Here is a 12299-nt window from a genome sequence, read left to right as displayed (position 1 = left end):
ATACTGTCCTGCTCAATGGGTGAACTGAAGCTCTGTGTTTACAGGTTCTCTGTCAGCCGCAGGATATTTATTGTGGGCTTTGGGCTTTATGGATCCATACACGGACCTACAGACTATCAGGTCAACATACAGGTATTGCTGTCCAAAATTCATAAGCAATTTAAAACCAATGCAAGTTTTAAAAAAAGGACACCCTAGCTTGTTATTTTTGACGCCACATAATGCTTTAAATGTTATCCTTCCAGCACTGCTGTCCTGAGATTTCCTCCAGGAACTGTACAGACTGTGACGCTGTGTGTTTTATTTTCAGATCATTCACACCGACAGTAACACAGTACTGGGTCAGAACGACACGGGTTTCAGCTGTGACGGGTCTGCAAACACATTCAGAGTCATGTTTAAGGAGCCAGTGGAGGTTCTGCCCAACGTCAACTACACCGCCTGTGCTACATTAAAGGTAAACAGCAGATAAATATTAATATAGTATGTCAGGGGATATGCAGGAATCCTAAAGATAATTTTAATACTTTTTATGTCCTTCTTTAAAAAGGATTGATAAATCAGCATCAAATCTTTAACTTAATAAACAGTTGTAGTTATATCAATGAAGCACAACCGTGCAACAGAACTCAGAAAAGCTTGGAAGAAAGAAACCTTGAAAGAGTAAATTACGTGGTTGTTTTCAGTGACAGGTCTCAGCCACTGTTTAAACTCCAACCAGGAGTACGCTAACTTGCATTATCCCATTTTGCCGTCTGTTTTGCTCTACAGCAGGGCTATTCAATTAGTTTGTCACGGGGACCAGTTCATGAAAAGCATCCCAAATGAAGGGCCGAAGAGACACATTCATATGTTATGTTTTGAACTGCATAACACTTATGGATGCAACAATTATAGATGTTAGGTGTACGATTATATAGTCTGAAGAATAATCATGGTTTCAGGGTTATCACGTCTAATGTAAATTTAAGCTCTATATTAGGTAAGTATTTAAATGTACTGGTGTTAATATCTGCTAGAGGTGTGAACCTACACTAGTCTCACGGCTCGGTTACGATTATCATGCCATCGATTCGGTTCAATTCGATATTTCGGTGCATCACGGTGCATTGACGGTGCTTTTCATACACAGTTTTATATTTTCTTCACAGCAGCAGTTCTTGTGTTGAAATGTATGAATATATTTATATATTATTTGTAAAACAATTTTGTCATTTAATACAAACAGATATATAAACTGTAACTTTAAACAAAACGAGCATTTAGCAAATAATATAAACAAATATAAATATCCAGCTCACTTTCTGATCCTTGTCTAGTTGTCTTACACCCCTTTGATTGGTCACACCCTCAACAAAAACGGTTGTGATTGGCTCTTGCGCGCTGCTCTCTTCACAGATGAGTGACACTGATAAGCGGCAGGCGGCAGCGGCGATCTCACAGCTGATGTATGATAGACACGGTGGAGAAAACTCTTCAGACACGCGCTCGTTTTTGTATGCAAAAGTAACACTGTAAAACAGCCGAGAGGAGAAGAAAAGCCACGCCAGCAGGTCAAATGGGCCACTGTGTGTGTGAGAAAGAGAGGGCGAGAGAGAGAGAGAGAGAGAAAGAGAGAAATAAAGTACTTTCATTCTCTCGATCTCAGTGAAACAGGGGCTTTTGTTGTATATGTCAGTGAAAGACTGATCCAGCAAACACACACAGTGAAATTGTGCACAGTTTATGAGTTTTAAGTAGTTAAAGCGCTGTAAATACTCGCGATCGCCTTCCTCGCGACAGAGCGCATATGAGGTAAATGACATCAGTAATAACCGGTTATGATTATTACTGAACCGATACCGATTGTCTGCGTCTGCATCGCAGTGCACCGAAGAAACGATTAATTTTGACACCCCTAATATCTGCGTTCATACGTAAATAATCATTTTAATAATTTGTAACAATTCATCTAACATACCTTTTGTTTACATTACACTGAAAGCCACGCACAACTTTCACCACAACAGGGTGAGATGTTTTCTACTCCGTGCATCTAAAAGGCTTGAGCGCATCTCTCCGCTTGCCCACACATATTGACATAAATTCTAATATTGGAAATGATGAATTTGCACACGGAAAAGATGCGATATGATAACGGCCCGCTGCCATAGTTAATCCAGTGTGTGTGCGTATTATCCTCGGTGCAGCTATAAGCTCAGCAATTTAAACTAGCGCACAGGTGGCATAACTTTGTTTAGTTGCAGCAGTTTTGTTCTGTGCAACAGAAACGTGGCATTAAGAAGCATTCAAGCTTAAGTATACAAATGCTTTCAGCTGCTCGCGCCACTCACTCGCTTAATGTCAGGTGACGCACTGCGCAGCCTTCAACTGCAGCTCGTGACTTCACTTCATAGCTATAGCGGCCGTTTTTTGACTGAACTAAATTTATTTTTGATGTCTTGGTCGCACTATTTGGAGGGCCGGAACAAACTGCCTCGCGGGACAAGTTCAGCCTGCGGGCCGCCATTTAAACAGCCCTGCTCTATGGTTTCGCTACTTGTAGAGAGCATCACACCACTTTCCTGCGTTTGTCGCCAATTACTTAACATCACCCAGACAGAGGAGCATGGCCTGATGCACCCAGCCCGAATCAATCGAGGAAAATAAATATACTTCTGCTTTTTTGGAGTCAACCACTTTGGATAACGCTTGAACAAATTTTAAGACCTCGTAAAAACCTGATTAAGACTTTTTAATACCTTTTAAGGGCCTTAATTTCCTCATAATTGATTTAGCAACTTTTAATACTTTTTAAGACCCCACAGACACCCTGTATTTTCAGATACTGGTATTGGTTCTCAAACTTTCATGTTCACACCCCCTTTAAAACGTTTATCTGCTGAATGTTTTGTGTAATGTGTCTTTAATGTTTTTTTTTATCATTTTATTGTATTCAAAGCATCATTTAGGCCCCGTTTACACTGCCAGTTAAATGTGACCCAATTCTGATTGTTTGCTCATATGTGAGACAGATCAGATCTGTTTTATGACCGTGTAAACACGAAAAAAACGCATGCATTCAGATATTCAGAGATGGATTTCAGGCCTCCTTCGTGTGTGGAAATAAATCAGATATAGATCGGGTGTGTGACAATGCCACTGTCACGTAAACGGGCAGATCGTATTTATTGAGGCGTTCTTATTAAACTTGCGACAATGTGCTGCTTCTCCACGGTTTAATGACGTAGAAGAAAGGGCGTGTGTGAAGATGCCGACACGGTAAACAACAACAACAACAGAGGACACATGGATGAGGAAAGTGGTCAGTCACCACAATTTGCTCTTACCAGACCTGAGACCTCTCTCGTACCCACAAATTTCTCTGAATGGTGGAGGACACCATATATTAACCATAAGCGCAAGCTACGATGACGGCCCTTTCCCACCTCCGCCTCAAAATCATTTTAAAGGGCCATGAAACCCCCTCGTTTCAGCAGGGTGTTTTCACACCTCTACTCTGGAAAAAGTCAGAAAAGTGGGCGTGTCCAGCTCTGTTTAGGGGGGAGTGTCAGAGGAAGAAAAGAGGCTTGGTGTGGGAGTGTCTATTTGGGCGCGCTGAATTTCAGAGTTAAAACACACAACCACAGCGGACAATGTGACTGTGTTTACATGGACATCTGTTGTCGAATTATTTGCCAAATTATTAAATGTTGGACTTTAACTGCAGTTTGGCTCTTTCATTCAGGGAATTCATTCATGCCCCTCCGGACAAACGAGATATTTGATTCGAGGAGCTGCTGTAAGCGTGTATTTTTCATGCAATATTTGATACCGCACGGCGAATGAGAGAAAAAAACTCTGCATTTCCCGGACACTTAGATGCACACGGCAGGTAGCGTCAGAAAGCCGCGTGTGTTATTCCGGTCACTAAATCCAACACGAGGTTATAGTTTGGTTGTAGTTCTAACTTGTTTACACTCTGTGCAATAGTTTTTTTCGATACGAATAAAATACCAACTGAATAAACAAAGAGCACTGGTCACTCACTTACCAAATCTGTAGAGACAGAACAATCCACAACAACTAGAGCCGCGTCTTTATTAAGAGGAGACTACAAGCGAATCCGGATTTCAGCGTTTGCAGATGAGAACAGCTCTCAGGTAAACAATAATCCTCCTTAGACACGTAAGTTATTGTTGTCGAGCGTCGCGTACACTGTTAATCCACACTTGACTCCAGCTGCGCTCTCACAGATAGAAAATGAAAACAAAACTTCACTGCAGCAAACTATAAAAGCAACACTTCACGCTTATTTTGCCAACACAACGTGGCGTCTCTGTCGTCTAAACACTGTGACAGTAATGAATATTAATGAAGGTGCACAATAGAGCGCGCTGATTGGTTTGAACCAAGCTTTACTCATGTATTAATGCAGCACACTGTAAGACGTAATAAGACACACTCTGGCACAGACGTCCAGTCTGCACGCTGGAATACACGCTATTATGTCATGACCGTGACGCAGCTTCCAAAATTCGTTTCAAACCGGAAGTACAAATTTACTTGAAATAACACAAAAACAACCAGTTTACACTTTTTAGTGAGATATAGGTGTCCTAATAGTGTTTTTAGAAGTGTGGGACACATATACCACTGTCAACAGCTCAACACATGTGTTTTTGTGTTTCATGACCCTTTAAAGTTGGGCGATCTTCGTGTTGTAACTTTTGCTTTTTGTCGCTATTAATACACGCACTGCTGGCTACACATAGAACAACTTTGTTCTCTCTAACACCAGTGCGCACACTAGCAAAGGCTACATGTTTAACTACACACACACACATCAGGGCTATACCATTACATAAACTGCGTGGGGTAAATCTGGACTGAACCATTCACTCCTTATACTACACTTTGCATATTTTGCAGAGCTAAAAACAAGACATTAGCCCCTTTCACACATACAGACCTTTCCGGAAAATTGCCGGCAATTTTCCGGAAAGGTCTGTATGTGTGAACAGGTCCTTTTTGAAAATACCGGTAAATTCGTTCTGGCTATTTTCCGGAAAGAAAAGTTGTAACATTACCAGTAATTTGCCGGAATGCTGCGCTGTGTGAATGCAGAAGGAAGATTGCCGTAATAAGTGCGTGCACGTCTAGAACGTGCTGACGTGAGACGTCTGCTTTAGCCAATCACAACAGTCAGACGCATTTACGTCCGCTCGGTTTGTGAGGATAAAAGCCTTTGAATATTTTCCCAGACACATTTAGCTGCTAGAAGTTAGTCAGATCACGTTTATATGTTCTTCTTAATGCCAACTGTGTAAATAATCATCAATGAGATGCTTATGATAAGCCGTTGTTTGTTTACCTTTAAGCTTTGCGTGTGGCTGTGAAACAGCCTGTGAGCGCCTGCACACGCACATATTATGAACATCTCGACATGCGAAAGTGATCCTGCGAAAGTTGTTCACAATATTGATCATCCACAGAGTTTGTAATTTAGTCAAATGTTTACAAATACAAGCGCAGCCGTTTAAAGCTCATTTGTGGTGAATGATGTCAGAATTTACTGGTATTTTGGAATGGATGTGTGAATGCTCTTTTCCGGAAAATTTCCGTAACGTCCTCGCCTGTGTGAACAGCGCTTTTTTGAATATACCGGTAAAGTCGTTCCGGAAATTTTCCACAAATTTACCGGTATCACTGTGTGAAAGGGGCTAATGTCTTCCATCGTGGCTAGTGTGGCACAGATAGTAGAATCCGCCTTTATGCTTGTGCGACATCGTAAATGTTATGGCAAATGTAAACGCATGAATTGAATATGGGTCACAATTAAAACAACGTGTAAACAGACAGGCAAACAAATCACATACAGGCAACAAATCGGAGTTGGGCATCAAGACCTGACAGTGTAAACGGGACCAAACCTTTGTACAATATTGCATAATGTTTCTTTAACGTTTTCAGGGTCCAGACTCGCACTACGGCACTAAAGGGATGAGGAAAGTCACTCACGAGTCTTCAGGCTCCGGCACCAAAACCTGCTTCACTTTCTGCTACGCCGCCGGGAACAACAACGGCACATCAGTGGAGGACGGACAGATCCCAGAAGTCATCTTTTACACGTAGTCTGAGCTCAAGTCTGTCTCCATTCGCACATTTACTATTGCACTCGACCGTAACGCTGTAGCAATTCAGAGAAAAACAGACAGAAAATAACCTCTCGCTATTGGACACGGGTTTCTGCACAGAACTAGTGCTCTAAAACAATAATCCACATTAATTGCGTACAAAATTAAAAGTTTGCATTTATAAGTGCTGGGCAAAGATTAGGTGCATCCAAAATAAAAGTTTGTTTTGACGTAATTTAAGTGTATTTTTAAATAAATACACACATGCATGCTTATATTTGAGAAAATTCTTATTTATGTTTATTAATTTGTGTGTGATCGAATTATATATACATTTAAATATCCAAATAAAAGTTTTGTATAGTTTTATTTCTATCACATATACATAAATATAATATAACACACACACACACACACACACGTATATTATGTCAAAACAAACTTTTATTTTGGATGCAGTTCATCTTTACTCAGCACTAGTATTTATATAATATATAATGTGTGTGTGTACTGTGCATATTTATGATGTGTATATATAAATAAAAATACGTGCATGTATATATTTAAAAAAATTGTTTATTTATATTTTATGTAATATATTTAATAGAAATTACTTGCATATGTAAATAGTTTTGCTTTAATGTATGTGTGTATTTATATATACATATTGTATAGTAGTCAACGTTTGAAAAGGATCAAATATATTAATGATTGGTATTTATTAGATTAATAATACATTTATTAATATTGATTTAGCATGTTATTGTTAAAATATTGATATTTTTAAATGCGCATTTTGTTTTTAGAACAACTAAAACTGTCAAAAATAATATGTTTAATATATTAATATTAATATACAGAACGTTATTGTCAAAAAATTCCAATTTTTAATAAACATTTTATTTTAGAACACAAATATTTATAACACAATGCCAATATTTTAACAATAAAATACTGTATATCAATATTTATTAAATTGTTATTAATGTAATAAAATTAAATTATATTTTTAATAATTTTTTAATATCGAAATGACCAAAGTTTTATAGCACAATTTTGTTGAATCGATTCAATGTACAAAAATGCTAAAATATATAATTTCATTTAATTCATTAATATATTAATAAATATTAATATAGTATGTTATTGTTACAATATTGGCGTTGATCAAAATACATTTTGGTTTTAGGACAACTCTGAGGAACCATTTCGACATTCAAAAATAACATTTTATTTAATACATTAATAAATATTATTATTAAAATATTTTTCAATACACATTTTGGTTTTAGGACAACTCTGAGGAATCATTTCCATATTCAAAAATTATCAAAATAATTAAAATATTTTTAATATATTAATATTGATATACAGTATTATTGTTAAAATATTGGCATTTTTCAATAAACATTGTGTTTTAGGACAACTTTGATTCGCTATTCCAAAAATTATCAAAAACATAATTTTATTTTATTTAATACATTAATAACAAATTGATTCATATTGATATATAGTATGTTATTGATAAAATTTTAGCATTGTGTAATAAATATTTTGGTTTTAGAAAAAATAGTTGAATCGATTCAACGTAAAAAAAATTATCAAAAATATAATTTAATGCATTAATGTATTCATAAATAAGGATATAGTATGTTATTGTTAAAAATATTGACATTTTTCAGTTCACATTTTGTTTTAGGACAACTTTGAGGAATCATTTCGACATTCAAAAATAATATTTTATTTAATACATTATTACATATTATTGTTAAAATATTGATATTTTCCATAAGTTATTTTGGTTTTAGGATAACTCTGAGGAATCATTTCCATATTCATATATATATATATATATACAACAATAATAATATACTATTAATATAATATTGATATATTGTTAAAATATTGCATTGTGTAATAAATATTTTGCTTTTAGCTTTTAACTTGGTTGAATCAATTTGATGTTCAAAAATAAAAATGTTTTTTATTTAATACATTAATAGTATATTTATAAATATCGATATAGTATGTTATTGTTCAAATATTCCCATTGTTCAATACACATTTTGGTTTAAGGACAACTCTGAGGAAACGTTTTGACTTTCAAAAATATGATTTTATTTAATACATTAATGACAAATTAATACATATTATTATTATTGTTAAAATTGTGGCATCATTTAATACACATTTTGGTTTTAGGACAACTCTGAGGAATCATTTCCATATTCAAAAATAATGTTTTTAATAAATGAATAAGCTAACAGATATAGTGTATTATTGTTAAAATATTGGCATTGTTCAATACACATTTTGGTTTTAGTACAACTCCTGAGGATTCGTTTCGACGAATATTGTGAAAAATAATATTGTTCACATTAATAAATATCGATATAGTAAGTTATTGTTCAAATATTAATATTTTTTTAAATGCCCAGTTTTGTTTTAGGACAACTTTGATGAAACGTTTTGATTCACGTCAGATGTTGACTACTATATAAACACACACCCATTACATGTATATGCATTATATAAATACAAACTTTTATTTTGTATGCGATTTAATCAGGATTAACTGTTTGTAAGCACTAATATTAATAATAATAATTCATATTCCTGTTATTAGGGCTCATCTTTACACTGACTGTTAACGGTAAGATGCTCATGATGGACTAAATGCATCTCTTCATTTCTTCTCTATATATTTTGGGGTTTTAAATCTTGCCAAACAAGCACTTCGCAGTGTGCTTTACGTTAAGCTCATTACGCCTGGAGAATGAGGATGCAATGAATGATTGAAATGCAAAGTGCAGTAATTGTAGTATTTGTGGTGTTTTTTTGGACTGGGAATAAAATGAAGTGGAGCTTTTGTGTGAGCGCAGAGCAGGCGTCTTGTTTTGTGCCAAGGCCTCATCAAATGCAGCACTTCACTGAACTGATTCAGGATCAGTATTTATTTACAGGATAAACCTCAGCTCTCGTGCATGTGGGCCGTCTGATTGAACTAATGTTGGTTTGTTGACTGGACACGGGTCGATTAGCAGGGTCTGTGTATGACTACTCGTGTACAATAAAATCGAATCATTCTTTGTGTATCGATGTTTCTGTTTGCTTTCAGGACGTCAGACTGGATTGAAGACACAATTGTTAGCCCTACTTTCTGTTTAAAGGAGAGAAGAGTGTTTTCAAAACATTTGCAATCATAATAGTTTTAATAACTGATGTCTAATAAATAATTTCTTATCTTTGCCATGAAGACAGCACATATTTTACAATAAACAGTTGAAGTCTGAATTATTAGCCCCCCTTTAATTTTGTTTTTCTTTTTTAAATATTTCCCAAATGATGTTTAACAGATTCAGGAATAGTTCACAGTATGTCTGATAATATTTTTTCTTCTAGAAAAACTCTTATTTGTTTTATTTTGGCTAGAATAAAAACAGTTTCTAATTTTTTAAACACCATTTTAAGGTCAATAATATTAGCACCTTTAAGCCAATTTTTTTTCTGATAGTCTACAGAACAAACCATCATTACACAACAACTTGCCTAATTACCCTAACCTGCCTAGTTACCCTGATTACCCTACTTAAGCTTTTAAATGTCACTTTAGGCTGTATAGAAGTCTTGAAAAATATTCAATAAAATATTATTTACTCTCATCATAATAATAATAATAATACATTTTATTTATAACGCGCTTTTCTAAAACCCAAAGCACTTACAAAAAAGTAAAAACAACAAATCACATTAAAACAATAAAAAACTAAGAATAAAAGATATCACAAATTAAAAACAGTCCTAAAAAGATGAGTTTTAAGACCGTCCTAATAACCAGCATTCCTAATGTTAGTGGGAAGAGCACTGCACAGTTTGGGTGCACAGAAAGAGAACGCTCTACCTGCCATGGTGCTGAGTTTGCAGCGAGGCTGAAACAGCGAAGGACCCGAGGCAGAGTGTAGACAGCGAGAGGCAGAGGAAATGGATATCAGGTCACAAATGTAACCAGGGCCCAGTTTTTCAAAAGTAATCCACTAGGATTTTGGATAAGGGATTGGATCAAATCTTGAAAATGGGTTTTTCAAAAGAAAAAACGGATTACATAATCGGATTAGATCACGTAATCCAATCTTGGTTTTGATCCGGATCAAACCTTTAGTTTGGGGTTTTTTAGACCTTTTTTGTAGGATCTGGATTAAACTGATCCCATCAGAAGGGTGGATTTAGTGTGGATTTCATGCCCAAAATGTAATGAAACTTAAAAAATGTATTAACTAAAACTATATTTGGATCATGCAGTATCTTACGAGATATACTATTTATTCATAAGGTTTTGATTTTATTTGTTCATCTGTCAGGCTATAGTGATTATTGGCTTTAACGTTTGTAGCCTTTCAGTATAGGCCTACAGCAAAGTAAAAAGACTTTGGCCTCATAAAATAATCCCCCAAACAGCTGTCAAAACTGACCAAAAACAATCAATTTTATTCCGTCACTAATTGATATAATTGTATATATATATTCATCACAATGGAAAATATTTTTGTGTTTAGAATATTTATTAGTGATGCATGCAATGATTACAGAATAACCAAAAGAAAAAAATGCAAAGAATGGCGATGCCTGATTTAATCACTTTCAACAATTGCAAAAAGAGACTGAAAGGGCAGAAGTTCAGCTTCATCTGGCAGAGAAACAACTGACTCTGACCAAACTGCAGCAAACCAAGACCACACTTGAGATCTGCCTCCTAAAGAATACGCTCAGACAAGCTGCTCCCTCCACATCAGATGAGGAAGTCTGACATTATTGTGGAGATTTCAACATTGTCTTTTTTTATTCAATACATCTATATTTGAAACTTTTCTTAGAAAACTAATCCAGCTTAGTTTTTGAGCCAGTTTTTCAAAGCAACATTGGATTGGATCAATCTGATCCAGATAGGAACTTTTCAGGATCACTAAATCTGGACAACCAGTGCTCAATCACAATGTAGATGGATGGATAGGCCTATGTAAAGAGCAACAAGTAGAGTAGCCAGTGTGGGGTCAATATAACTTTATTTTTATTTGAAATGAAAAGTAAGAAAATTTTATAAATAATAAAATAATTAATAATAAAAGCAAGAAAAGACAATGTTGAAACCTCCACAATAATGTCAGACTTCCTCATCTGATGTGGAGGGAGCAGCTTGTCTGAGCGTATTCTTTAGGAGGGAGATCTCAAGTGTGGCCTTGGTTTGCTGCAGTTTGGTCAGAGTCTGTTGTTCCTCTGCCAGATGAAGCTGAACTTCTGCCCTTTCAGTCTCTTTTTGCAATTGTTGAAAGTGATTTCAAAAATCAGGCATCGCCATTCTTTGCATTTTTTTCTTTTTGTTATTTTGTAATCATTGCATGCATCACTAATAAATATTCTAAACACAAAAATATTTTCCATTGTGATAAATATATATATATATATATATCAATTAGTAACAGAATAAAATGTATTGTTCTTGGTAAATTTTGACAGCTGTTTGGGGGATTATTTTATGAGGCCAAAGTCTTTCTATTTGGCTGTAGGCCTATACTGATAGGCTGAATACGTTAAAGCCTATACTCACTATTACCTGACAGATCAACAAATAAAATTAAAACCTTATGAATAAATAGTTTATCTCGTAAGATACTGCATCATTCAAATATACTTTTGTTTGATAATTTTAACACATGCAGCGCCACCGTTATTTTTATTTATTTATTTTTTTGATTAAATAATTATCCCCTATCATGGCCGTCCGGCGCTGTGGCTTAGTTGGTCAAAGCGCCTGTCTAGTAAACAGGAGATCCTGGGTTCGAATCCCAGCAGTGCCTTGTCTGCAGTTGGCTGTGTTTTTATGGGCCAGAGACCACCAGAAAGTGCTTTCTGTGCAACAGTGCTAGAGGCAGCAGAGCACTCAGGCTCTGTGGCGTAATGGATAGCGCATTGGACTTCTAGGCTGTGAGCTGAGCCATTCAAAGGTTGTGGGTTTGAGTCCCACCAGAGTCGCAAGCTTTGCCCTTTTTCTTTACTGGCTTATGTGTGGTGCCTTTCCAACATTTTAGGCATCTGTCCATCCCGTTTTGCTTCTTTCTTTCATTGCGCAGTGCAGGCTCAGATACTAGGGTACTCTACAATGAAGCTGATGACTTATTTGAGCTGTTT

At 35.8% G+C, this 12299-nt stretch overlaps 1 protein-coding gene, 1 long non-coding RNA gene and 2 other non-coding genes across 8 annotated transcripts in view; 3 read left to right on the top strand and 1 right to left on the bottom strand.

Moving 5' to 3' along the window:
- The window catches only part of btbd2b (BTB domain containing 2b), a 1074195-nt gene that overhangs the window by 16173 nt on the left and 1045723 nt on the right, over positions 1–12299 (top strand). The window contains exons 7-10 of one of the 5 annotated variants that reach the window (XM_087241706.1): positions 45–132; positions 311–457; positions 5953–6110; positions 9235–9410. In XM_087241706.1, coding sequence (XP_087097832.1) covers positions 45–132; positions 311–457; positions 5953–6110; positions 9235–9322 — 481 coding nt within the window. In that variant the 3' untranslated portion in view covers positions 9323–9410. Of the gene's footprint in view, positions 1–44; positions 133–310; positions 1051–5952; positions 9212–9234; positions 9411–12299 lie in introns of those variants that run through there. The other 4 variants (XM_087241705.1, XM_087241707.1, XR_015479167.1 and 1 more) reach the window with 4 other exon arrangements.
- LOC141379214 (uncharacterized) overlaps positions 6001–12299 on the bottom strand; it is a 33990-nt gene continuing 27691 nt past the window's right edge. The window contains exon 5 of the long non-coding RNA XR_015479232.1: positions 6001–6169. This is a non-coding gene — a long non-coding RNA (uncharacterized LOC141379214). The remainder of the gene's footprint in view (positions 6170–12299) is intronic.
- trnat-agu (transfer RNA threonine (anticodon AGU)) lies at positions 11895–11968 on the top strand. The gene has a single exon. It is a non-coding gene; the product is annotated as a tRNA-Thr (tRNA).
- On the top strand, positions 12055–12143 carry trnar-ucu (transfer RNA arginine (anticodon UCU)). The gene is given in 2 exon segments: positions 12055–12091; positions 12108–12143. It is a non-coding gene; the product is annotated as a tRNA-Arg (tRNA).

This window comes from Danio rerio, chromosome 2 (assembly GCF_052040795.2).
Source record: "Danio rerio strain M-AB ecotype USA chromosome 2, GRCz13ab, whole genome shotgun sequence".
NCBI lineage: Eukaryota > Metazoa > Chordata > Actinopteri > Cypriniformes > Danionidae > Danio > Danio rerio.
The sequence above is the reverse complement of the archived record's forward strand: the minus strand, read 5'-3'. Positions and strand labels throughout refer to the sequence as shown.